Genomic DNA, 26,822 nt, shown 5'->3' on the forward strand with positions numbered 1-26,822 from the left:
TTATCTTTTCACTCTGTTGATAGTGTCCTTTGATGCACATAGGTTTTTAATTTTCACGAAATCTAGCTTATCTATTTTTTATTTTGTTGCTTATGGTTTCATAGCCAAGAAATCATTGCCAAATTGAATGTCATGATACTCTCCCCCTATGTTTTCTTCTAAGAGTTTTATAGTTTTGGCTCTTATGTTTAGTATTTTGTTTTAATTTCTTTCTGTAAAAGGATTTGTGGAACTTAGGTAAAGAGAAAGGGAGTGTTCCTTCTTTTTATTCCTAGCATTTCCCTTTTCTTAGTTCATTAATCCATAATAGTCCTGATGAGCCACTCCTGTCAGGTTCTGAGTTCTAATATTTCTCCTGAGGGCCAAAAATCATACAACCTTTGTGTTACAGTGTTAAATGCTTAATGGATTCTGCCTAATTCTCAAGTCATGCCAGAAAATCTGAAGTTGTTGTGTCCCTTTCAAAAAAGATTAAAATGTTCTGATAAAATGTTTCCATTTTAAGATTTCACAGCACACTGGCTTTCATCGCTTTAAAAGGAATTCTTACCTTAAATATCTTATTAGTATCAAAGAAGATCTTTACAAAAAGATCTCTCTTTGGGGTACCCTCTATGTTTGTTTCTATGATCAATAATAAAGCTTTCTGAAAATATGTAAAGCCATTTAGCCTGAACTTCCAAGCAGTTTTGATCACTGAAACAGCCATAATAACAAGAAAACACAAAGTAATTTGAGAACTTAAATCCTCTCCAATTAATAATGTTCATTGTTATTTATTGATAGTGCATCCTTATAGTGCTCAAGGTTATCACATTGGTTCCACGTATACATACTTCCTAAGCAGACTTTGCAAAAAGCTCAGAGGTCCAGAGTGAAGAAGGAATTTCAAGAAGTAAACCTAGGGACTTCCCTGGTGGCGCAGTGGTTAAGAGTCTGCCTGCCAATGCAGGGGACTAGGGTTCGAGCCCTGATCCGGGAAGACCCCACATGCCGCAGAGCAACTAAACCCATGCGCCCCAACTACTGAAGCCCGCGTGCCTAGAGCCCGTGCTCTGCAACAAGAGAGGCCACTGCAGTGAGAAGCCCGTGCACCGCAACAAAGAGTAGCCCCCGCTCGCCACAACTAGAGAAAACCTGCGCACAGCAACGAAGAGCCAACACAGCCACAAATAAGACAAATAAATAAGTAAATTTATAAAAAAGAAAGTAAACCTAGATATTCCCAAGGATTAATTAAACAGGGTACACTTATGTACTTACTTGGTATTTCTGAGTCTTCACAAAGCAATTCATTCAAGTATCTGTAACACTCATTTCATTCATCTTACTAAAGGACCAGTGAATTTTCCAACTGAGGGCTAATTTTTCATTTGACCCTACCCACATAAGGAAAATACAAAAGATAAGAGAGCAAGTAAGAAGAAAGTTTGCTCCTGACAGCTGACTTTTTTTTCCTCTTCCATAGGCAGAAATACCCCTCAGGAGGTAATGCCTTGGAATATAATGGGGGTTGGAGCTGTTCATTTGTTGATTAACAAAATGTAAGGATACACTTCAATCGATTCTTTCTTAAGGGGTACAAACTGCTATCTATGCTTTTGATACATGAGACATTTTTCTCCTGCCCCTACGAGGGCAATAAAGTGCAGACATTTAAAAAAAAAAATCTGTTGGGGGTGTGGTGTGAGAGGTGAAAGAAGGTTTAAATTAATTGTATCAATTTAGAGGATCTGGGAAAGGAGCAAATCTGTTTATATATCCTTAACCAAAAAACAATACTCTACTATCTGAGATCATTTTCTCCAACTGAATCATGGATTACTGGGAGAGAAATGGAAGCCTGGCCAACCTGATCAGCCTGACCAACCTTGGCTCTCCATGAGGCATGAGATGTCTCACACAAACTATCCTCACATTCCGCAGAACACAATACACATTCCTGATATTCAGCGTTTTAGTGATCTTGATGAATTATTGATAATGTTTGCTTAAAATACCTTTCTCTCAGACTGAGGTAGCCAAATTTGGTTATCTATACAAATATTTTTTATAATTTCCAAATATCCACATGATTGTCTTTTAGAGAGTTTGATCTGGACATATGGTACCATCTCTACATTGCTTCAGTGTTAGTAATGCTAAAATGATCATTTTAAACTCCACTGAGTAGTATCTAAATACAACTTAAACACAAAGTTATTCAACCACTGAATGAGAAATATCTTTACTCTGGCTGAGTCAGGTGCCAAAGACCTGTTTTCATCCATTCCTTCCCAAAATATTCCTAAGCAATTGCAACTCTGGGCAGAGACAGCAATTCTAGGACCCTAAGAATTAAAGCAGGTCAGGATGGGTTAGTCAGGAAAAGGATATCAAAGACATTAATGATCAGCATAATAGAGTCAAGGGGTTCCCTAAGTTTTGAAAACTCACCTTGAATTTGAGTGGTCCAGCTATTCATGAATCAGAGAGGTAGCTAGCAAGAGAGAATATTACCTGCCTACTGGGGCTTAAAAAGACCCTGCAGGATTCAAATTACTACATATAGAATGGATAAACAACAAGGTCCTACTATATAGCACAGGGAACTATATTCAATATCCTGTGATAAACCATAATGGAAAAGAATATGAAAAAGAATATGTGTGTGCATATGTGTATATATATATACATATATATATAACTGAATCACTTTGCTGTACAGCAGAAATTAACAACATTGTAAATCAACTGTACTTCAATAAAATAAATTAAAAAAGAAAAAAGACCCTGCAGTATATATATACATAATCTCTCCATGAGCTCTGGTCTTGCCAACCATGATCCTTCTTCCATTACACAGTTGTCGAACAAGCCTGTGCTTGTTTGTTTCCCTTTCAAGGTTCTCTTAAATGTTCATTTTAACTGATTTCACCACCACATATGGACAAGGGTGGAAGGTGGAAGCTGCTTAACGGAGAGGAAAAGTGAATTCAACCTGGATTCATACCTCTTAGACAGCATTTCAGTGAGTAGAAGATGGAAGAAGCAGCCTGATGGTAATAATCACAAGATTGAATTAATCATTGTTCCCCATCAAACAAGTATTTTCCAGTATTCAAAAACGATTATAGTAAGATCAATGATGCCTGCTATATTAGTCAGGGTTCTCCAGAGAAACAGAACTAACAGGATATGTTTATACATAGAAAGAGATTTATTGTAAGGAGCTGGATCATGTAACTATGGAAACTGGCAAGTCCAGATCTACACTGTGGGCCAGGCTCAAGACCCAAGAAAGCTGATGGTATAGATGAAGTCCAAAGGCCGTCTGCTGGATAATTCTCTCTTGCTTAGGGAAGCTGGTCTTTTTGTTCTATATAGGCCTTCAACTGGTTGGATGAGGCCCACCCACGTTATGAAGGGCAATCTGATTTACCCAAATCCAGTGATTTAAACGTTAACGTCATTCAAAAACATCCTCAAAGAAATTCCCAGAATAATGTTTGACCAACTATCTGGGCACCTGATGGCCCAGACAAGTTGACATATAAAATTAACTATCATACCTCCTAATTTTGATAGTAATGTCTCCAATTATCTCTCCATACATACTACTAAACTCTCCAAACAAAATTTTTAAAATTTCTATGTAAAGTTTAAAAACTGCTTGCCATAGCACCTATAAAGAACAAGAAAAGGTACGGCAAGACCCAATAAAAATGACGAGTATGAAATATTTTAAAAGACTGCTCCCTATGTTTTTCAAAATTAGCATAGTGGGGCTTCCCTGGTGGCGCAGTGGTTGGGAGTCTGCGTGCCGATGCAGGGGACACGGGTTCGTGCCCCGGTCTGGGAAGATCCCACATGCCGCAGAGCGGCTGGGCCCGTGAGCCATAGCCACTGAGCCTGTGTGTCCGGAGCCTGTGCTCCGCAACGGGAGAGGCCACAGCAGTGAGAGGCCCACAAACTGCAAAAAAAAATTAGCATAGTGCATGTCAAACCAAAGATCCTCTATTTCTTCATAGTTTGCCCTTACTTGAAATGTTCCATCATTTTTAAAAAAATTTTTATTGCAGTACAGTTGCTTTACAATGTTGTGTTAGTTTTTGCTGTGCAGTAAACTGAATCAGTTATACATATACATATATCCACTCTTTTTTAGATTTCCGTCCCATTTAGGTCACCACAGATCATTGAGTAGCGCTCCCTGTGCTAAACAGTAGGTTCTCATTAGTTGTTTATTTTATACATAGTAGTGTATATGTGTCAATCTCAATCTCATCATTTCTAAAATAGTTTGTTTTGAAGTTGAATATCAATATTATATCTGAGTTTTAAGAAAAATTTATTTAGAAATCTGTTTAGTAACTGAATTATTTAGAATTTACTTAAAATTAGGTTGAAGTTGTGAAACAATATATATTTTTTTCTTTAAATAACTCTGGGAAAGCACCTTTTCTGGTCTCTCTATTTATTTGACAAAATCAATTTTACTCATACAGTTAAATTTCTAAAGGTTTACTTTCAAAGAATAAAATTAAAAACTGTGAAAGCAGCATCTGTTAATTTAAAAACTGATATCAATTAAAATTTGCTACAGATGTTTAACACTTTGGTAACATGGTCTAACTCTTACTGTACACAAAAACGGTGTGGGGAGGTGGGCAGTGGAAAGTTAAAGGAGGTATCTATTTTACTACCAATGAATTCCCACGAAGGCAAAGAGAGGGACCAATACCAAGTGCTTCATTTATCCTTCTTATCTTAATTTTACAACAAGCCCATAACCAGCAGATGGCTGAGTTACAATCTCATGAAAAATCTTTGAAAGATACATTCATTAACTCTTCAAGTCCTCTATGACAATTGTTCCAACAGCTGATCATCAGCAATTACTTGGGAGGCTTTTGAAAAATGGACAGTCCTAGGTTCTACTCAAATACGGGTCTGAGAGTCTATATTTTTAAAAAGCTACTAATAAATGGAATATTTATAAATGGAATGGAATATTTATAAATGGAATATTTCCTGCCGTATCGATAAACAAAGGATGTCACAGTCATCAATGATTGCAACCATCCAACGTGAGCCAGTGAGCCCTGAGGAAACTCAGGGCTGAAAAGAATACCTGCCATCTAGCAGCCATCAGACTGCAGCCACTCCCTGCGGTGAGCCCTGAGGAAACTCAGGATGTGAAAATACAGGATACCGGCCCCAGAGAGCTGAGGTTCACATCAAAGGAATGATTTCAACGAGCCCAGACTCTGGCATCTTCCCATACACAGAAAAGATCTAAATTCCTTAACTTGAGATATCTGGTTTTCTTTCATTAACAATAATCTTTTAACGTCCCCCGACTACCTGCCCTTTGTTGCAAAACTCCTAATTTATCCTGGCTCCTCCCCTCGCCTCCTCAAAGCAGTTTCTCAGAGTTATCTGAAACGCTGTCTCCCGGGCTGCAGTGCTCATTTTGCCCCAAATAAAACTTACCTCGTAACTCTCACCTTGTGCAATTTTTTAAGTCAACACTATCCAAATAAGTTTGGTAATCAAGCTCTCAAAATCACCGTTCTGAGGTACAATCTAGAGCCTAATACAATTTTCACATGGTAAATGTTTCTCAGATAAATTGAAAACAGTTAATTTTTATTTCCTATTTCACAGTTACTGAAGCTAAAGGGAAAAAAATTATTTTTCTTAAATGAGAAGTTACAAAAATGATATTTCAACAAATTAGTAGAAACTAAATATGGACATCTCAGCTTTAAAAAAATATTTGGTGTTGAATTTTACTCTTTTGACTAGATACAATTCAATTGATACACCTTCCTAGGTACAATATTAAATAAACCCGCATGGTCACTCTTTGGAACTGCTGTCAGTTTCTGCTATTAAAATACATGTATTCTCCGTTCTATTCCTTAAGACTCTGTAGTTATCTCTGGTTAGCTAACTTATTTATGCCAAGGTGCCAAGTGCTAAATGAATCATCCCTTACCTTTCCCCATGGTGACTGCATTAAAAAGAAACAAGTGAAAATTTGTGTATCTAAGTGTGTGCCCACACACATGCACTCACACACCCACACCCACACCCACACACACGACAATAGAAGGGTCTTTCAGTGGCCCATATCTCAAGTTATACTACACAGACTAGTATCTTCTCCACAAATTTAAGGTGACCTCTGACACACAATGGAGATGAAACTGTAATTATTATATCCTATTTTAGCCTATTTTAACCTTCTCAATTCTACATCTCTACCAGAAAGAGAAATAAATAAAGGAAAGAGGGCCTAAAACATTTGGCTTTTACTGAAGTTGCAGTGAAGAAACAGAATGACTGGCGAAGAAAAGGGAAAAAACTGAGTAAGAAAAGAAAGAAGTAAAATAATAGACAAATAGAATTAATCATTAGTAATTTGCCCCTATTTCAAACAGCATTACCAATTTTTAATAAGTATGTATTTAATCAATATACTACATACCTGTAAGACTGTATCCTCACTAATAGGCATCATCTGATTTTTATTCAGTTGCTCTTGTGGATCCTCTCTGAGTTTGAATCCAAGTTGAATCTCTGGAGTGCCTAGAATGAAATATAATCATAAATCATTTGCAATAGTTTTATTGCTCTGCTTTAACAACGACCCAAGGATTTTATAGACACTGCAAAATGTCATTAAAAATCATCTTGTACAGGACTTCCCTGGTGGTGCAGTGGTTAAGAATCCGCCTGCAAATGCAGGGGACACAGGTTTGAGCCCTGGTCTGGGAGGATCCCACATGCCGCAGAGCAACTAAGCCCGTGCACCACAACTACTGAGCCTGTGCTCCAGAGCCCGCATGCCACAACTACTGAAGCCCGCACGCCTAGAGACCGTGCTCTGCAACAAGAGAAGCCATGACAAAGAGAAGCTTGCGCACCACAAGAGTAGCCCTTGCTAGCCGCAACTAGAGAAAGTCTGCGCACAGAAACAGAGACCCAAGGCAGCCAAAAATAAATAATAAATAAATAAATTTAAAAAATCATTTTGTAAATCATAATTTCCTAACTGCCACTTTTATGTGTCAAGGTTTTTAAATTTAAGAAGAAACGTATACACAATGCTGAATGAAATAATACTTGATATTTCTTTGTCCCAGGATGAATGAATGCAAAGGATATATAAAGAAAATTGTACAGACTTAAACCCTGCTAGAAAGAACACTTTCTTTTTTCATTTTAAGTCATTTTTTAAAACTCATAATGCTAATATATTATTCAAGAAGAGTCAGAATTTTCAAGACGGCAAATTTAGCCCATATTTAACTTTTCTTCCCTTCCGAGTTCCCAAAAAGAATCCAAAGAAATTAGTTTAAAAAAAAAATCTGAAGCAGCAATGGGAAAAAGGAAATATAAAATAAAAAATATATATAAAATAAAAAATATAGAAGATGGGAATGGATTAGAGGGAAACCAAACCCTGGTTAGCAGCTTGTCACTCATCATAGGAAAAGGAGGGGCTCCCTCAGAAGTAACCAGTGTATGGAATTCTTCCATCAGAATCCCAGAAAACCACCTAGCTCAGAGTAAATCCCACAGACAAAATATGAAGGAGGGTAAGCTGGAAGCTCACAGTGGCTGAAGTCTCATACTATTTGTACCAAAGAGCTTGCTGTTTGTACCAAAGAAGCTTAGGATGTATGCTGCAAGCCAACTACTCTGTGTAGGAGAATATGTTCCCTCCAAGATATGGAAATGTATTAAAATCTAAGGCTGATAAAATAATGTAGTGATGGCACAGAAGTAGAAATAATCAAATATATCAGTGAAACAAAACAAAAAGTGGGAAACAGACCTATAATATATTTGGGAATTTAATATATAACAATAATGGTATTTTAAACAGTGGCAACAAGATGACATTCAATAAATAATACTGGGGCAATTAGTTAATCATTTGAAAAAAATGAAGTTAGAGACCTACCCTACCTACCCTCCATATGCTAAATTATTCTAAAAATATTAAAGACATAAAAGTAAAAACAATAAATATAATAAATGGAAAAAAGATAAAGAAAATATTTTTATGGTCTTGAGATAGGTAAAATATTTCTAAGTTTGAAAAAAGAAACCTTGAAAGAAGAGACTGACAGATTTTATTATATAAAAATTTTTAATCTCTGTACTACAAAACATATCATGAATAACATTAAATAATAACTAGGAAACTGGATAAAACTATTTACAACGTACATACAACAAAGTTTTGCTATCTTTAATATATAAAATGCTCTTATAAATTAACAATAAAATGAGAATAAGAGACATTAAGGCAATTCACACACAAAAAAAAACTATAAATGGTCAATATTAAAACATGCCTAGCCTTGGTATTCTTCAAAAATGCAAATTAAAATAATCAGATATGTTTTATTTACCAGTTTGGCAAAGATTGCATATGTCCTGTGTTGGATCTAGAGGGAAAAAGTCATCTATTTTAGGGGGCAATACATGTCAAGGTCTGACATATGCTCATCCTTTAAAGCAAATCTAACTTTAGCTAGTTACTCTAAGGAAATAATCAGAAAAGTAGGCAAAGATATAATACTGAGAAACATCAAACATAATCAAATCATTAAATGGTACACTCATACAATGGAATAAAAGCAGCAATTTAACAGGCTGAGGTAGATCAATATAACAAAGAAATAATACATGTAGTACAATACTAATTATGAAAAAAGATATATATATTGGTATGCAAAAGTCTGGAAAGAAACACAAATACTAAACACTGCCAATTGTTGGGAGTGGAATTACAAGGAAGAGAAGGGGATGGGATCTTTCACTTTCTGCATTATATAATTTTACATTTAAAAAATATTTTATACTTTTAAAAATTGGCAAAAATAATTAAGGTCTATCCATTTGGGGAAGCGAAGGGAAGGGAAGGGAAGGGAAGGGAAAAAACTTGGTTGGAATATTGAAACAGATCTCTAACTTCTTCCTAGTGTCATTTTATATATCATAAGAACACATTCTGGAGACCAATATTACACACTATCCCTTCCAATTACATGTAGGAAAAACTACTCCAAGAAGAAGCTGTAATTTGCCGCTGGGGTATCAGGTGAGAGGAAGTACAGTGAAGACTTTGTGAACTACAGTGGGCTTGAACTACGCAGGTCCACTTAAACAAGGATTTTTTTTTTCATAGACATATATTTGGCCCTCCATATCCATGGATATGGCGTCCACAGATTCCACCAACCGCAGACCATATCGTGTACTATGCTTACAATCTGCGGCTGGTGGAATTTGTGGATGTGCAATCCACAGATAGGGAGGGCCAACTATGGGACTTGAGAATCTGAGGATCTGGGTGTATACAGGGCTTCCTGGAATCAATCCTCCATCGATACCAAGGGACAAGTGTATACACACAAGAAGATTTTCATGATGTTTAGGAGATTTTCCTTCCATTCTACACCTATTTCCAGACATCCTCCAATAAAAAATGGCTCATAGGAAGAAATCATAAAAGGAAATAACCTACAATTTGAACAGCTACTGCAGAATTGATCTTTTTGAACTGTAACAATTAGTGATAGATTTTTCCAGAAGTGCTTAAATTGATCTAGAAGTGGACTTAGGAGGTTTGGAGAATTTGTAAGTGAAAGGCTCTTTTTAAAAATATATATACCAAGGATATTTGTACCTTAATTTTAGTCAGAAAGAATCAGACTGATTATTATAAAGTATTATTTACTTTTGCAAATAGGAAAGTTCAGGGTTAAGCAGGAAATTCTGGGGTGGAGAATTGCTATTCGAGTGCCACTTCCACAACTCAGTAGCCCTCTCTAAGAGTCTTAAACATCTTCCAGAAGTTACAATCCCCATTGCTATCCTTATAAAATAACAGATTTTAAGGTCTATTACAGATGCCTGTAAGAAACTAACTCCATGTAAAGAGTTAAAGAATAAGACTAAATATAAAAGGAGAAGTTAATGGAATAATAATACTTGGAAAATTAAAGGAACTACTTAGAGAAAAGAATTATTTCTCACCTTTGCATGTTCTACTTATATCAGGATGGAGACTGAACTCAGATCTAAGAGATGTGTCTTCCTTAAAAATCAACCTTTCAAACATAAGAAAAGAAGGTACAGATGTTATGATGTTTCCTAAACAAAGACTAACAAATCAACTGTCATCTTTTAGAAAATTTTTTCCAGCTTTATCGAGATATAATTGACATACAACATTGTGCAAGTTTAAGGTGTATAATATGATGATATATTGCATAAACTGCAAAATGATTAAGTGGATAAACTTTTAACATGGTTCAATGTAAACTACTCATAAAAATTATAATTAATTTGTTAAAATTCTTAGTTATACCACTATTAATATTCTATATCAAAATTTTTTTTCCAGAAATGTAGCCTTTAATTTAAAACTTATCCAAGATGAAAAATAAAGACATATTCATGTGGTCATGTTCATTTTAATAAATATTCTGCTATTTTTATATATTTTGGAGTAAGGGACAAATATCAATATAGTTTTTGAACAGAAGTGAAATGAGATTATTTGAAGGACCAGTGCTGTTGGGTTTTTTCCTTCACCTTTCTCTATACCACAGAGAATTTCAGATTAAAATCCCAGGGTTAAATCTGAGTGTATATTTTCAGAACATACAATTACAGAACTTTAACTTTTGGATTCACTTCTTACTATGCTCTTGGCAGCACCAAGGTAAAGAGAGCAGACAGTCCTTATTCTCAAGAAGCTTCAAATCTGGTGAGGGATACAAATAGCAATGATATAGCACAGTGAGTATGCTACTAGGCAGACCTAAGTATTTATTTTTTCTGCTTAAAAAACCTTTACAGAATGAAAAAACAGGCAAAGGACTTGAATAGACATTTCTCCAAAGAGAATATACAAATAGCCAGTAAGTACATGAAAAGATGCTCAACAACACTAAACATTAGGGAAATGTAAATGAAAACCACAATGAGGTACCACTTCACACCAACCAAAAAACAGAAAATAACAAGTGTGGCAAGGATATAGAGAAACTGAAATTCTTGTACTTTCTACTGGAAATGTAAAATGGTACAGCCACTGTGAAAAAGTTTGGTGGTTCCTCAAAAATTAGACATAGAACTACCATTTCATCCATTAATTCCATTTCTGGGTATGTACACAAAATAACTGAAAGCAGGGACCTAACTTGTACACCCATGTTCATAGAAACATTATTCACAATAGCTAAAAGGTGGAATTGACAAGTATCCATCGACAGATGAGTGGATAAACAAAATGTGTACAGACATACAGTGGAATATTTTTCAGCCTTAAAAAGGAAGGAACTACTGATACATGCTACAACATGGATAGACCTTAGAGACATCATACTAAGTGAAATAAGCCAGACACAAAAGAACAAAAATGGTATAATTCCATTTACATGAGGTATCTAGAGGAGTCAGATTCATAGAAAGTAGAATGGTAGTTGCCAGAGGCTGAAGGCATGAAAGAATGAGGAGCTCTTATTTAAAGGGTACACAGAGTGTCAGCCTGGGAAGATGAAAAAATTCTGGAGATAACTAGTAGTGATGGTTGTACAACAATGTGAATATACTTAATGCTATTGAATTATACACTTAAAAATGGTTAAAATGCTAAATTCTATGTTATATATATCTTACCACAATAAAAAAAAATGTTTTAAAATTTTGCCAGAATCCAAGAATGTAACAATGTACTAAGGCATAAATATATGATTTGGAACTAGGGGTGTTTTGGTTTATTTACTTATTCATTTTGCTTTTTACTTTTTTTATGGAAAATTACAAACATAAACAAGTAATAGAGACAATAGTATACTCATCGTCTAGGTGCAACAATTATCAGTACACAGCCAATCTTGCGTCCTCTATGATCCCTCTGCCATCCTCTCTACCCCCTGCGAGTCTCCCACTGGATTATTTTTAAAGCAAATCCTAGACATCTTATTCCACTTCATCTGGAAATATTTCAGTATTCAACTTTAAAAGATAAGGGCTCTTCAAACGTAACCGTAATAATCACACCTTTAAAAACACAGCCAAAATTTCATACCTAAAAAGAAGTCAATAACTCCTTAATATTATTAAATTTACAGTCTCTAGTAAGCAGCCTCTATAATGGCTCCCGGTATTTATGCCCTTGTATATGGTACTTATCCTTCAGTACGGACTGGATCCAGTGACTCTTCTAATAAACAAAATACAGCAAATAGGTTGAGATGTTCCTTCTGAGATTAGGTTACAAAAAGATAGTGGCTTCCATCTTACTCTCTTATTCTCTTGCTTCTTCCCTCTCATGGAAGCCAGCTTGCCATGTTGTGAAAGCCATTTGCAGAAGCCTATGTAGCAAGAAACTAAGGGAGGCCCCCAGTCAACAGTCAGAGAGGAACTAGGGACTCAGTTCAATAGCCAGAGAAGGAACTGAACCTTACAGCCACCATTTGGGAAGAAGATCTTTCTCATGAAGCCTTGAGATAAATGTAGCCTTCTGAGTCCTTGAAGCTGATGATCCAGTTAAGCCACTCCTAGATTTCTGAACCACAGAAACTACACAGTATGTGTATTGTTTTAAGATGCTAGTAAGTTTTGGAGTAAGCTGTTACACAGCAATGTAAACTAATAAACAGATTGTAGTCAGATTTCCCTGTCTCTTTTTACAGTTGTTTTGCTCATATCAGGCTCCAAACAAGATGCACACATTGCATTTGGTTGTATGTCTCTTAAGTCTCTTTTAAAATCTATAAGTTATCCCCTTCCCTGCCCCTTACAATTTATTTGTTGAAGAAACTGAGTTGTTTTTCCTATAGAGTTTCCCACATTTTGGATTTGAAGACTTCATGTCATTTAACATGCTCCTCTGTCCTGTATATTTCCTGTAAACTGGTTATTATATATAGAGGTTTGATCTGATTCGAGTTCAGTCTGGGGAGGCACTGTGTGTACTTCCTACAGGAGATAACAAAGAATGTGCTGAGAAAGGCAGTCTTGTGCATACAGTCTTTCAACCCCTGCTAGGCCTTGGGTCTGGAACACCTTCTTACTAAAAGATAGACTCCTCCCAGCCTGTACTAGACTTACCACCTTATATGGGAATCCCTTTCCCTGTTTAGACTCAGTGTGTACTCCTTCGTTCTGTTTAAACATGTGTGTCATATGGTACCTGGCCAACCCCACTGCTCTGTCTATCCTCTGTTGGGAGAGGATGAAGTCCTTCGTTCTGTGGCACAAGAGGGGTGTGGGCAGACCAATGGCCCTGCATCAGCTGCAGAGAGTGACTGCTGGCCACGGGGGACTGATGCCCACTACTGAAGCTAATCTTGCTCTGTCTCTTCTCTTCTCTCCATTTAACAGTTTTAAGAATAGTACTTGGCACCATTCTGTTTTAATCATTGGAAGAGCCCCTATTTGCCATATATCCTGACCAAAAATGTTGCTTTCTTTAGCTAATTTAATGTGATTATTAATTCTTTGTCTCCTTGTATTTTGCTATTTTTCCCTTCTGCAACTGTATCTTTTAAAACAGGTATTTTCCATCTAGACAATTCACATGAAAATAGTGCTAGCCTATCTTAAGGAAAAGAATTAACACTCATCTTGCAGGGTAATTATGTTCAATTAGCCTTTTACTATATGCACTTATAATGTTCAGAGGACATGATTTGACCTGAACATATACCTAAATCCAGGTAATAATGAACTATCTTATAAGGTGGTTCTGTTTAAATGTATTGAACAGGATTAGTTTGCAGTATATCCCTTAATGTTATTGAGCAGTTCACATTTATGGGAGGCTGGGACAGAAATTAATGATTGGTAAAAGGTTCCCAGGGCACATATAAGAAAAATGAATCCTGCCTCTTAGTAAACAAATCACAAGCAAACAAAACCTCACTAATCAGCAAGTTAAATTCTTACAGATTAGTAGCAACACTTACCAAGCCAAAAAAGGGACTGGATGCATTTTACAGTTTCAAGAGGGCTAGGACCAAGTCCAGGTCCTCAGAGTACTTTTCTGGCACAGTTAACACCTGGCATCCTCATTCTTTGAAAGCCTTGCTTTATCTAATCCCAGTGGTCATCAAACCTCTTCTCAGATCTTAGCAAAAGCACCTTAATAGCTGCAACATTTAAGGATTATTTATGTATAACATTTTGCCTGTTGGGGGTCTCTGCTCTACTAGGACCTGTGCTCCTCATTCCAGTCAAAGTAGAGAGCTTGTGCATGAAAAACAGAATAAACTGCATGTAAGTAAGCAAAGAAGATGGGTGGGAGGGAAGCAATGGTATTCAGCTCCAGCAATGCTTAGACTTTGTATTTCCATACCAATAAAAAGAAAACTAATTTTTAACCTTGAGCTATGAGATCTGAAAGAATGATGTTTCTATGGCACTGCAGAGAAGCATTTAAAAATGAATTAGGGGGAAAAAAAAGATTGGTCAGTCAAGATAGAGTAAGCCATCTATAGCCTAGTTCTCCACTCATTACAACTAAAAACTCTGGTAGATGGGACTTCCCTGGTGACGCAGGGGTTAAGACTCCATGCTCCCAATGCAGGGGGCCCAGGTTTGATCCCTAGTCAGGGAACTAGATCCCACATGCATGCCACAACTAAGAGTTCGCATGCCACAACTAAGAGTTCACATGCCACAACTAAGGAGCCAGTGAGCTTCAACTAAGAAGCCCACCTGCCACTAAGGAGCTCACCTGCCACAACTAAGGAGCCCATGTGCCACAAATAAGGAGCCCGTGAGCCGCAACTAGAGGAGCCTGCCTGCTGCAACTAAGACCCAGTGCTACCAAATAAATAAATAAATAAATATTAAAAAAAAGAGAAGACAGTGCCATCTATAAAAAAAATAAAAATAAAAACTCTGGTAGAATTTTTTTTTAACAGCTACCTGAGCAATCTGAAAAGTAAATAATAGCAGGTAAACTGGGGACTGAAATTGAAATCTAAATAACAACTCTGGAGTAGGTGAGTCTCATGGTTTGCTTGGTTTTTTTGTTTTGTTTTTTGCTCTTTTTTTCTTTTTCTTGTCTCCAGCTTTGATCCTAGGCCTAAACCTAGAAGTGTACAGTGGACACAGACAGCAAAAACTCCAGAAGAAACCTCTCCTACCTTTATCCAGAGAACTAGGGAAAGGGATCCCTGAATGCCGGAAGGTGTGGGGGGAATGTGCCTGAGTTTTCTTGTTTTCTCTCTTTAGCTTCAGAGCTATACTGCTACCAATCATGGTAGCTTGGGCACTTAAAACTTAAGAGAAAACCTGTCTCTCTCCTACTAGAGGAACCATACTCCCAAGAGTATGAAAAGAACCTCTTTTATTTTCTTCTCTTTTTCTTTCACTTTGCCCTGAAGGTGGCCCCAACTGCAGGGAACTACTCTACAGCAAGAAGGCTAACACTGAAAGAAATCCATCTTTCTGGTCAAACGAATCAACATGTGGGCATGGGGAGGGAAGGGTGCATGAGAATCCTGGAGAAAAGAGAGCAGGAAGGGGAATCACCTACTTCTGTATATGATCCAACATAAGTGTGAGGCTCAACCCTGAGCTGTCCACATGCAGAGCAGATTCAGAAAAGTGTAACAAAGGCTTAGAGAACTGAACTATGATATTAACTACTGTCCAAATTCCAGATTAATCCCTGAGTGGTACATGAGTCAGACAGACTCAAACAGTAAAGTAAAGGCTTTACTCAAATAGTAAAGGCTTTGAAAATTGGACTGATGTAACCACCACCCACAGAAGGCAAAACAGAACATGCAGTCAGAACCTAATCAGATTGACTGCCTGTTAAAACAAACAAAAATCAACTCCCTCTAGAGGATTTTAACAGGAACAAGTGTCCAAAACATAACATTCAAAATATACAGGATATAATCCAGAATTACTCAATGTGCAAAGAAAAGGAAAATCTGACTAATTCTTGAGAGAAAAAATAACAGATGCCAATGCCCCAACCTCCCAAGCCCAGATGCTGGAATTACAAGACAAAGACCTTAAAGCAGCTATTATAATAATTCTCTATTACATAAAGGTGAACATTTATCAATGGATGAAAACAATGAAGTTCTCAGCAGAGAAATAAAAACTGTAAAAGAGAATCTGATGGAAATTTTAGGAGATCTAATTATAATATCTAAAATTAAAAATTCACTGGATGGTCTCAACAACAGAATGGAGATGAGACAGGAAAAACTAAGTGAATCTTAAGATAAAGCAATAGAAATTATACAGTCTGAAGAACTAAGAGAGAAAAAAATAAAAAAAAATTAACAGAGCCTCAAGGATCTGGAGACTATCAAAAGGTCTACCATTCATGTCATTTAAAACCCCAGAAAGAGGGCTTCCCTGGTGGTGCAGTGGTTGAGAGTCCACCTGCCGATGCAGGGGATGCTGGTTCGTGCCCCGGTCTGGGAAGATCCCACATGCTGCAGAGCAGCTGGGCCCGTGAGCCATGGTCGCTGAGCCTGTGCGTCCGGAGCCTGTGCTCCACAATGGGAGAGGCTACAACAGTGAGAGGCCCGAGTACCACAAAAAAACAAACAACAACAACAACAAAAACCCCAGAAACAGAGGATAAAAAGATCGGTACATAAAAATATATATGAAGATATCATGACAGAAAACTTCCGAAGTTTGGTGAAAGATATGTTTATAGATTCGAGAAGCAGTGAACCCCAAACAGGAAAAACACAAATAATATCATTACCAGAAACATCATAATCAAACTGCTGAAAATGAAAGACAGTGAGGGAAATGAAAGCAGACAGATTAAAAAAGATGATATATCACACAAATGGAAATAGTGATTTAAATGGGGAGGGAGGGGCTTGACTACAAGGGACAGGGCAGCCCGAAGGAGTTTTTTTTGTTTTTTTGGCATAACAGAACTGTTCCAGATCTTGAGTGTAGTGGTTGTTATAAGACTCCAGGTACCAGTCAAAATGGTCCCTGTACACCAATAAGAGCAAGTATTACTGTTTCTGTATATAAAAGAGCCAAAAATCTGGATATCATCCTTTACTGCTGCCCTGCCCTCATCCTCCATATCTCATCAATCACCATCTGCAGCTAAATTTACTTTCTAAAGGCTTCTCAGATTTGTCCTTTTCCCTCTATTCCCACTGTTTCTGCCTAGTTGAGCTCTCATCATCCCAGTCTGTTACTACTTTGATCCCAAAGCTAACCCCTATAGCCTTGCTTTCCAAAGGTGATCCCCGATCTAATAGTACCAACTTTAACCTGGACGCTTGCTAGAAATGCAGAATCTCAAACCCCAGCCTAGAACTCCTGAGTTGGAATCCACCTTGTAACAGGATTCTGAAGTGATTTATAAGAAATTCATAACTTTCATTAAAATTTGCAAAGCCCAGGCTTCCCTGGTGGCGCAGTGGTTGAGAGTCCGCCTGCTGATGCAGGGGACACGGGTTCGAGTCCCGGTCCGGGAAGATCCCACATGCCGCGGAGCGGCTGGGCCCGTGAGCCATGGCCTCTGAGCCTGCGCGTCCGGAGCCTGTGCTCCGCAACGGGAGAGGCCACAGCAGTGAGAGGCCCGCGTACCGCAAAAAAAAAAAAAAAAAAATTTGCAAAGCCCTAGTCTAGGGCATGCCTGAGTGAATGAAAATCTGATTATGCTGCTCCTCCACTTAACATCTTACAAGCTCCCTACCAGGACACACACAGGCTATAAGAGGCCTCACGTGACCTTACTGTACCTTTCTCTCCAGACTCATCTTTCACTACACCCATCTCCCCATTTAACACTTCAGTAACACCCAACTGACTGCATATTCCAACACACATAACACAATGCTATGTCCCACCACTACACCTTTACCCATGCATGCAACTGCATGAAAACCTCCTTGGCCTGAAAACCTCCTCTCCTTCATCTGACAAATTCCGACCCAGCTTCAAGACTACCCAGAAGTCAACCCTGGCAAACTCTGATGACCACCTAGGTTGAGGTAAGCATCCCTCTGGGCTCCTAAACCAGCCTGGGCATCCTTCCTACCCTGACTTCCCACATTACATTGAAATCATCTGTTTACGTCTTTCCTGGCCTGTAGGTTTCTCAGAGTCAGTGGCCTCATCTCTTTTATCTTCTCCCTGTGTCCAGCACAGGGAACTAGATATGTTTTGATGAACGGAACTACCATCTTCCCTTGATTCTTATAAAACTATCCGTTTCCAGTTTGGTAGTAACCATTTCCCCCGTCACACATTCTCTTCCTGAGAGAAAGTATACTAACCGTCTCCTGGACCTGAGCTACGAGTCGCTGCAAGCAAAATGCACTTGAGGAGTTTAGACCCAAGACTGTTTTGCCTACGCAAAAAAAGCCCCAGGCTAAGAAAGAAGGCTTTTCAAAAATGTCAGAAAGCCACCTGCTATAGAGCTCATTCGGTCCTAAGTTGGGGAAGGGCTGGGGGGCAGTTGCGGTCTTTATATACGAAATTCGGAGCTCAGGCCTAACTGCCCCATGAGGCCCTACTCCCGCCCGCACGCAGACGTTCGGCTGGTAACAATTTCTCCTCAACCCTCAGAGGGCCACCCGCCGCCAGAACCCAGGCCCAACGGCGGTCACCTTCTCCAGAGGGTCAACTCCTCTTCTTCCTGGTCGCTCTCCGTCACCGATGCCTCGATCACCGTTTCATCACTGTCCCAGGCTGGGGCCTGGGCACCTTCCTCCATCTCCGCCTCACACTCCATGTCTTTTTTATCCTCTTTCTCTAACTCCTCCATTCCCCCAAAAAATAAAAAAAAAATTAAAAAAAATTTAATTTGCTCTGAGGGCCAGGAGAAATTGTAAATTCAGAACAAAACTGGTGGCGGGAGCCCGGTGGGCCACGCGAGCACACACCGCGGGGTCGGAGGGCGTCGTGGGGAAGGCGGGCCAGCGCGGAGGCCTGACCCCACGCCGCCGGCAGGGGGAGCCGCGCGCCGCTCGTCTGACCCTCGCGCCGTACGTCGACCCGTCACCCCCGCTCCCGTGGCCGGAAGTGGCCCGAAGTGGCCGGGCGCGCGCCCGCGGGCCCCGGGTTTCCCGGCGGTCTGGGGCGTGGCCGGCTACCATACCCGCCTTCCGCACTTTTGCTTTGTGGCTGGGCGGTGGCGCGGGGGGGGCGGGTTTAGAGCTGCGGCCGCGGGGATCGGAAAGGAAGCGTTGCACCGGACAGACTGGAGGCCGAGCCCGCCTAACGCTATACCGGCAGCGAGGGAGAGCTGGGTCACGTGCCGTGCAGCTCATCTCGGGCTTGTGAGACGCAGACTCGGAAAGAACTGTCAGCTCTGCTAGACTTTTCTGAAGCCAGAATGTGGTCTTAGCCCCGAAGAGTGTTTTTGAGTCCTTCAAGTGCTGCCTTTCTCCTTAATCCCTTTGACATCCCTTCCCCAAGAGTCCCCCTGAGGTAAGCAAAACAAAAATGTTAATCAGAAGTTTTTAGATGATCCAACTGGTTTGTTTTATATTTCTGTTTTTTCCTCAACTCTTTGGTTATGCTAGAATACAGATTGTGTTGGAAAGGCAGGTTAAATTCCTTGTATTTTCCCTTTATTTTTATAATAATATTGGTGCCTAGCAGCCTCCCACAGTAACCAATTATTATTTTTAAATGAAATGACTACATTCTTATATATTTGATTTCAGTCTCTTTGCAAGTTTTTAATTCAGACTCATTCGAAACAAAGCCAAGTGAGCTCCACCTCCCAAGTGAGAGGAAGATTCCAATAAGACACACCCTTTCTGCATAGCAAGTTTTTAGTACTCACTTCGGAATCTACAGGGTCCAAGCACATATTGGGTCTTTAATGGTTTGTCAAATAAATGAAAGAAACTAGGGTTTTCTGACTCCTCAATTTACTGTCCTTTTCAGTACATGGAGTGGCTTTGCCATACCTATTATTATTTTACTACTTTTCAAAATTTTTATTTTGTATTGGAGTAGAGTTGATTAACAATGTTAGTTTCAGGTGTACAGCAAAGTGATTCAGTTATACATATGCATGTATCTGTTCTTTTTCAAATTCTTTTCCCATTTATGTTATTACAGAGTATTGAGCAGAGTTCCCTGTGCACTTTACTATTTAGACCATAGTTAAGCCACTGCTGTTTAAAACACTTGGTTCGTGGTTGTCTTTTAAACTTACTTGATTCTGGGTGTGGAGCAAAGGAAACCCTCCTACAACTGTGCAGCCACTATGGGAAACAGTGTGAAGCCACTATGGGAAACAGTGTGAAGGTTCCTTAAAAAACTAAAACTAGAGCTACCATATGATCCAGCAGTCCCACTCCTGGGCATATATCTGGAAAAGACAAAAACTCTAATTTAAAAAGAGTCATGTACCCCAATGTTCATAGCAGCACTATTTATAATAGCCAAGACATGGAAGCAACTGAAGTGTCCATCCACAGATAAATGGATAAAGATGTGGTGTATATATATACGATGGAATATTACTCAGTCATAAAGACTGAAGTATTGCCGTTTGCAGCATCATGGATAGACCTAAAAAATATCCCACTAAGTGAAGTAAGTCAGACAGAGAAAGACAAAAATTATATATCACTTATATGTGGAAAAATAATACAAATAAATTTATTTACAAAACAGAAACAGACTCATAGACATAGAAAACAAACTTACGGTTACCAAAGGGGAAGGGGGGGTAAATTAGGATTATAGGATTAACAGATACACACTATGATATATAAAATAGATAAACAACAAGGATTTACTGTATAGCACGAGGAACTATATTCAATATCCTGTAATAACCTATAATGGAAAAGAACCTGAAAAACATATATATATATGTATAACTGAATCACTTTGCTGTACACCTGAAACTAACACAATATTATAAATCAACTATACTTCAATAAAAATAAAATAACCTACAGTTAATATACAAAAAATAAACTTATTTGAATATTCCTCACCTCAACTCTATAAATGAGGCAGAACAGTAATAAATATGTAAAGAACTAGACCTCTTTGTGTTTTCTACACCTCTCCACCTATATATCCTCCATGTTTAAAACAGTCCTAAATTCCCAGGTGAAAGGCTGATGGGGAATTTTGTAACAGGTAGATCAGGCTGACAACATTACATCCACTGATAATCTTAACATATCACTAATAGTGAGATAACCAAATATGCTCCTCCAGGCATGATACAATAGGAATAAATGGTGCTACCTATGAAGTATTCTAAGCCCCCACAAAAGTTAAAAACCTGAATCTAATCAAGACTCTAGATGTAACTATCAGTTATTTATATGAGGGGGGAAGGTGGAAAAGCAGAGAACTGTGTTAACACCAGGAAGATAAAATTAACCAAATCTAGAATGTGGGAAATTCAATAGGACAAATGACCTGGTTTCTTTCAACAATTTAATATCATGGGGTAAAAAAAGAGAGAATGGGAACTCTTTTAGATTTAAAGAGTCCTAAGAATAGGGGAGAAATTCAAGTAGTTAAAAAGGAAAATTGATTGCTTGTTAATATAAATACTAACACATAGTGAATTAGTCAGAAAACCTTGAGAAGAGCATTATATTCTTTTTAAACCAACAAATATCTGTAAAAAATTAAAGAATATGAGGCAGAATACAGTTAAGTTAGATTATATCAAAATTTGAATCTTTGAGGAATAATATTGTATAGTAAATTTATAAAATGAAACCAAGTAATCCTTCAGAACTATAATTAAATTTTCATTGCTTGATTTCCATTTAGGCTTTAAGTCTTTCGAGAAAAAGTTCTATTTGGGAATTCTTTACTTGTTTTAAAGGTGAATTAAAAGTAGAAGGCCAGCTTTGCCACCTCAGATTTTCATTAGGAAGGAAAATTCCAAAATCATACCAATAGCATATATGCTATACCACAAATGCTCGTGAGGCTCAGTGCCCTGAAGGAGGGCTGGGAATTAGGGCCCTTCCCTTACTGGCCTCGCCTTCTAATGGATGAGGCAGACAACAAACAAGTACATAAATAAATGAGATAATTCAGAGAGTGATGTGTGCCTGAGAGAAATAAAGAGGCTGCTGATTAGAGAACATGGTCAGAGATCACCTCTCTGAAGAGGTGACATTTGAAGAATGAACATAAGTGCACAGGCCCTGAGACATCCCAGGAGGCTTGTGTGCCGGAAGCTGGGGAGTCAGAGGAGAGTGGTGTGAGATGAGGACTCAGGCACTAAGCAGGAAGTGGAGTATGTACAAGGTGTACTATAATGAGACTTGTTTGGAAGTGTGGATTTTGAAAAAGAAGTCTCAGGATTTTTGTGGTTACACAATATATTTGGCTTTTATAATTTAAATTTTTTCCTGCCTATATAGCTTCATAGCATTTCCATTCTATCTAGGTTACTTTAGATCCCAGAACTGTAAGAGATGAGACTTTCATGGAAGATTTGCTTGATTATAAGTATAACACAACATGAATATCTAAGAGAGTAAACCCACTTTTCACCTTATTACTTTATTTCCCCCCAAAATAAAGGTATATAAAGTACTTCACTGAGTATTTTATGATGAGTATATTAAAATGCATTTTCCAAAAATAACATTCATTTTCTCAAAGATTTGGATTAAAAAAAAAAAGATTGCCATCCATCAACCCAAATTATTTGCATGGTCTTTAGCACAAATAAGAACTATTTTGTGAATTTAGAAATGAATGAGAATATGCATGTAATCCTAAAAATCAGTATATGTGAGACCCTTTCTCAAAAACTGCAAAATGTGGGAAAACACAGAGACAGGTTTACACAGGATTAGGTGTTGGTTCAATACCTAAATTTGTTTTGCAGTCATCGTTATAGTTGATTCACTTGTGTAGGAATATGCTGACCCAACTCCTACAGGCTATGTCCTTTCTTAGTGCAGAATTTAATATAGAAGCTCAATTTTACTTTAAAATGGCATATATAAAATAGATATGAAAATAATTCAAAAAGTTAAAAGTACTATGAAATTTAAGGTAATAGCCTAATAAGCAATTAATATTTCATTTTAAAAAACCCTCTGAAGAATAATTAATAGCATGTGTTATTCTGGTGATTGACAAAAAGATATATTACAATGAAGCCCATAAAATCAGCAAAGGTTGATTGCAAAAACTCGGCATCTCAAAAATGAGAATCAGAGGACTAGGCATGCCTAGTGGTAACTTATAACAACCCTCCCTGACCCATTGCCCCAGGATGCCTACAAGACGTTGCTATTCTGTGTGATCTCTAAAATCATAATTATTCATTGTTTAGCTCTATTAGATCATGAGTAATATATTTCTTTAGAAGTGAAAATGCAAAACGACCTAGTTAGGGGGCAACAGTTATAAACTGATCATCTGTCTCAGAAGGAGAAATACATTACAACATTTTATAATTTATGATGACATGAAAAAAGCAACAGATGTTAAACATGATTATCAGGGTTTTGTAAGGATTCTTAAATTATTTTCCCCCTAAAAACACAGTATAATGTTGGTATAAAAAATTGGCAAAGTGACAGATAAAGTCATGATAGGCTGTCAAAGAATTAGAAACACAAATGCAACAGCCTGGTGAAAATGACACTGATTTTGTCAACTAGTTTTGACAAGTTCAGAAGATTCCAACAGTAATTTTGAAAAGTTAGAGACACCCTAAATGTCCATCAATAGGGGATTATCAGTGGAATACTATGTTGTCATTAAGAAGAATGAAAAGCAGATATATACATAGACATGTATAGCTTCTCTTGGTATACTATTTACAGAATAAAGCAAAGAGCTGAACAGTGACAGCTCTGGAATTTCATATAGAAAAGGTGTCAAGGTGATAATCTTTTTGAAGTGAGAGCTATGAAACTTCAACAAAGGTTGTGTTTGAATAGCAAACACAGTTGTCACTTAGCTGCTTACACAGCAAATTCACACCTTTATCTTAGAGTGTATGTTTATTTGGGGTTGTTTAGGGGGATTGAGGAAATAAGAGGTTATCAAGCATACCAAGCCACCCCCTGACTCTGCTACTGAAGAACTGTATAATCTGTTTTTTATCGCTTCTCTTCATTAAGGAATAATTTGCATATAATGACATATGTAGACCTTAATGTTCAGTTCAATGTGTGGTGGATTTTTTTTTTTAAAAAGTTTCTGTATTTCTTAACACCAGCATACACAACCTACAGGAGGAAAATCGGAGTTGTAAGTGGAAAAACGGTAATCTTAAAAGCTCAAATCTTAAAAGTATAATTTACATAAATGATTAATACATAAAAAATAATAAATTTTAGTTGATTTTTGGACTCACGAAATTGCCAAATTTACATATGGTAATGGGATATTCTTTGTGTGTAACTGAAACAGTCATGTAAACTAGTTTAGACTAATATATTAGCAGGTCTGCCAAAGTAGAAAGACACAAAAATGCCAACCATGAAAGGTTAATCAGAATTTTGATGTAGTAAAATGATGCAGTTCAATGGTTTTGAATACACACACACACACACGCACACACACACACACACTCACTCACTCACTCACTCACTCAGGTAACCACTGCTTAAAACAGGATTAAGAATATTTCCATTGCTTCTTCCCTTTCCTCAATACCTACCCCCAAGCAAATACTTTCTGATTTCTATCATGTAGTTTCTCTAGCACCACAGAGTAGCCTTTCATGTAAATGGAATCATACTGTATGTATCTTTTTAAACTGGATTCTTTTAGTAGGTTTAATGTTTTTAAGATTCACCGATGTGCTTTAGATCAATGCATTCCTCTTTATTGCTGAGTACTATTACACTGTATGAACATAACAAATTTGTTTAGTCCACTCACCTGTTGACAAACATTTATTTCCACTTTGGAGGCTATTACAGAGAGGCTGCTAGTAATATTCTCACTGAAGTCTTTTTGTGGATGTATGTTTTCATTTCTCTTAGGTAAATACCTAAGAGTACAATTGCTGGGGTATATGGTGGGTATATGTTTAACTTTATAAGAAACTGCCTTTCTATACTCCTACCAGCCATGTATGAAAGCTCCCTTTGCTCCGTATCTTCACCAACATTTGATAGTCAATCTCCTATTTATTACCCATTCTGGTGGGTGTGAAATAGTATCTCATTGTGGTTTTAATTTGCATTTCCCTAATGGCTAAGGACACTAAGCACCTTCTATGTGCTTTTTGACTATTTGTACCTTTTGTAGTTTCTATGCAAATTTTTTGCCCACTTGTCAATTGGGCTGTTTGTATTTTTATTGTTGGTTTGTAGGAGTCCTTTACACAGTCTGGACATGAGGCCTTTGTCAGATTTATGCATCATGAATACTTTTTACTTGTCTCTGGCTTGCCTATTCAATTTTTTTTCTTTTTTTGAATTTTATTTTTTTTAATACAGCAGGTTCTGATTAATTATCTATTTTATGCATATTAGTGTATACATGTCAATCCCAATCTCCCAGTTCATCCCACCACCACCACCCCCCGCCCCCCACCCCCCGCTTTCCCCCCTTGGGTCCATACGTTTGTTTTCTATATCTGTGTCTCTATTTCTGCCTTGCAAACCGGTTCATCTGTACCATTTTTCTAGAATTCCACATATATGATTTAATATATAATATTTGTTTTTCTCTTTCTGACTTGCTTCACTCTGTATGACAGTCTCTAGGTGACCCACATCTCTACAAATGACCCAATTTCATTCCATTTTATGGATGAGTAATATTCCATTGTATATATGTACCACATCTTCCTTATCATTCATCTGTTGATTGGCATTAAGGTTGCTTCCCTGACCTGGCTATTGTAAATAGTGCTGCAGTGAACATTGGGGTGCATGTGTCTTTTTGAATTATGGTTTTCTCTGGGTATATGCCCAGTAGTGGGATTGCTGGGTCATATAGTAATTCTATTTTTAGTTTTTTAAGGAACCTCCATACTGTTCTCCACAGTGGCTGTATCAATTTACATTCCCACCGACAGTGCGAGAGGGTTCGCTTTTCTCCACACCCTCTCCAGCATTTGTTGTTTATAGATTTTCTGATGATGGCCATTCTGACCGGTGTGAGGTGCTACTTCATTGTAGTTTTGATTTGCATTTCTCTAATAATTAGCACGTGAGCAGCTTTTCATGTGCCTCTTGGCCATCTGTATGTTTCTTTGGAGAAATGTCTATTTAGGTCTTCTGCCCAATTTTTGATTGGGTTGTTTGTGTTTTAATATTGAGCTGTATGAGCTGTTTATATATTTTGGAGATTAATCCTTTCTCCGTTGATTTGTTGCCAAATATTTTCTCCCATTCTGAGGGTTGTCTTATCATCTTGTTTATAGTCTCCTTTGCTGTGCGAAAGCTTTTAAGTTTCATTAGGTCCCATTTGTTTATTTTTGTTTTTATTTACATTACTCTAGGAGATGGGTCAAAAAAGATCTTGCTGGATTTATGTCAAAGAGTGTTCTTCCTGTATTTTCCTCTAAGAGTTATATAGTGTCTGGTCTTACATTTTGGTCTTTAATCCATTTTGAGTTTATTTTTGTGTATGGTGTTAGGGAGTGTTCTAATTTCATTCTTTTACATGTAGCTGTCCAGCTTTCCCAGCACCACTTATTGAAGAGACTGTCTTTTCTCCATTGTATATCCTTGTCTCCTTTGTCATAGATTAGTTGACCATAGGTGCATGGGTTTATCTCTGGGCTTTCTATCCTGTTCCATTGCTCTACATTTCTGTTTTTGTGCCAGTACCATATTGTCTTGATTACGGTAGCTTTGTAGTAT

The 26,822-nt window shown here is 37.7% G+C and overlaps 2 protein-coding genes across 2 annotated transcripts in view; one reads left to right on the forward strand and one right to left on the reverse strand.

Annotated features, from left to right (window-relative positions):
* Positions 1–18,916, reverse strand: part of ANKRD31 (ankyrin repeat domain 31) — a 130,081-nt gene extending 111,165 nt beyond the window's left edge. Inside the window, exons 1-3 of the mRNA XM_030845913.2 lie at positions 18,642–18,916; positions 10,042–10,115; positions 6,476–6,576 (exon numbers count right to left, since the gene is read on the reverse strand). Of these exons, the coding sequence (XP_030701773.2) occupies positions 6,476–6,576; positions 10,042–10,115; positions 18,642–18,799 (333 nt within the window). The 5' untranslated portion in view covers positions 18,800–18,916. The remainder of the gene's footprint in view (positions 1–6,475; positions 6,577–10,041; positions 10,116–18,641) is intronic.
* A 202-nt stretch (positions 18,917–19,118) lies between these two features.
* The window catches only part of HMGCR (3-hydroxy-3-methylglutaryl-CoA reductase), a 53,446-nt gene continuing 45,742 nt past the window's right edge, over positions 19,119–26,822 (forward strand). The window contains exon 1 of the mRNA XM_030845937.3: positions 19,119–19,464. The gene's annotated coding sequence lies outside the window, so the exon portion shown is untranslated. The remainder of the gene's footprint in view (positions 19,465–26,822) is intronic.

Source organism: Globicephala melas, chromosome 3, assembly GCF_963455315.2.
Source record: "Globicephala melas chromosome 3, mGloMel1.2, whole genome shotgun sequence".
Classification (NCBI taxonomy): domain Eukaryota; kingdom Metazoa; phylum Chordata; class Mammalia; order Artiodactyla; family Delphinidae; genus Globicephala; species Globicephala melas.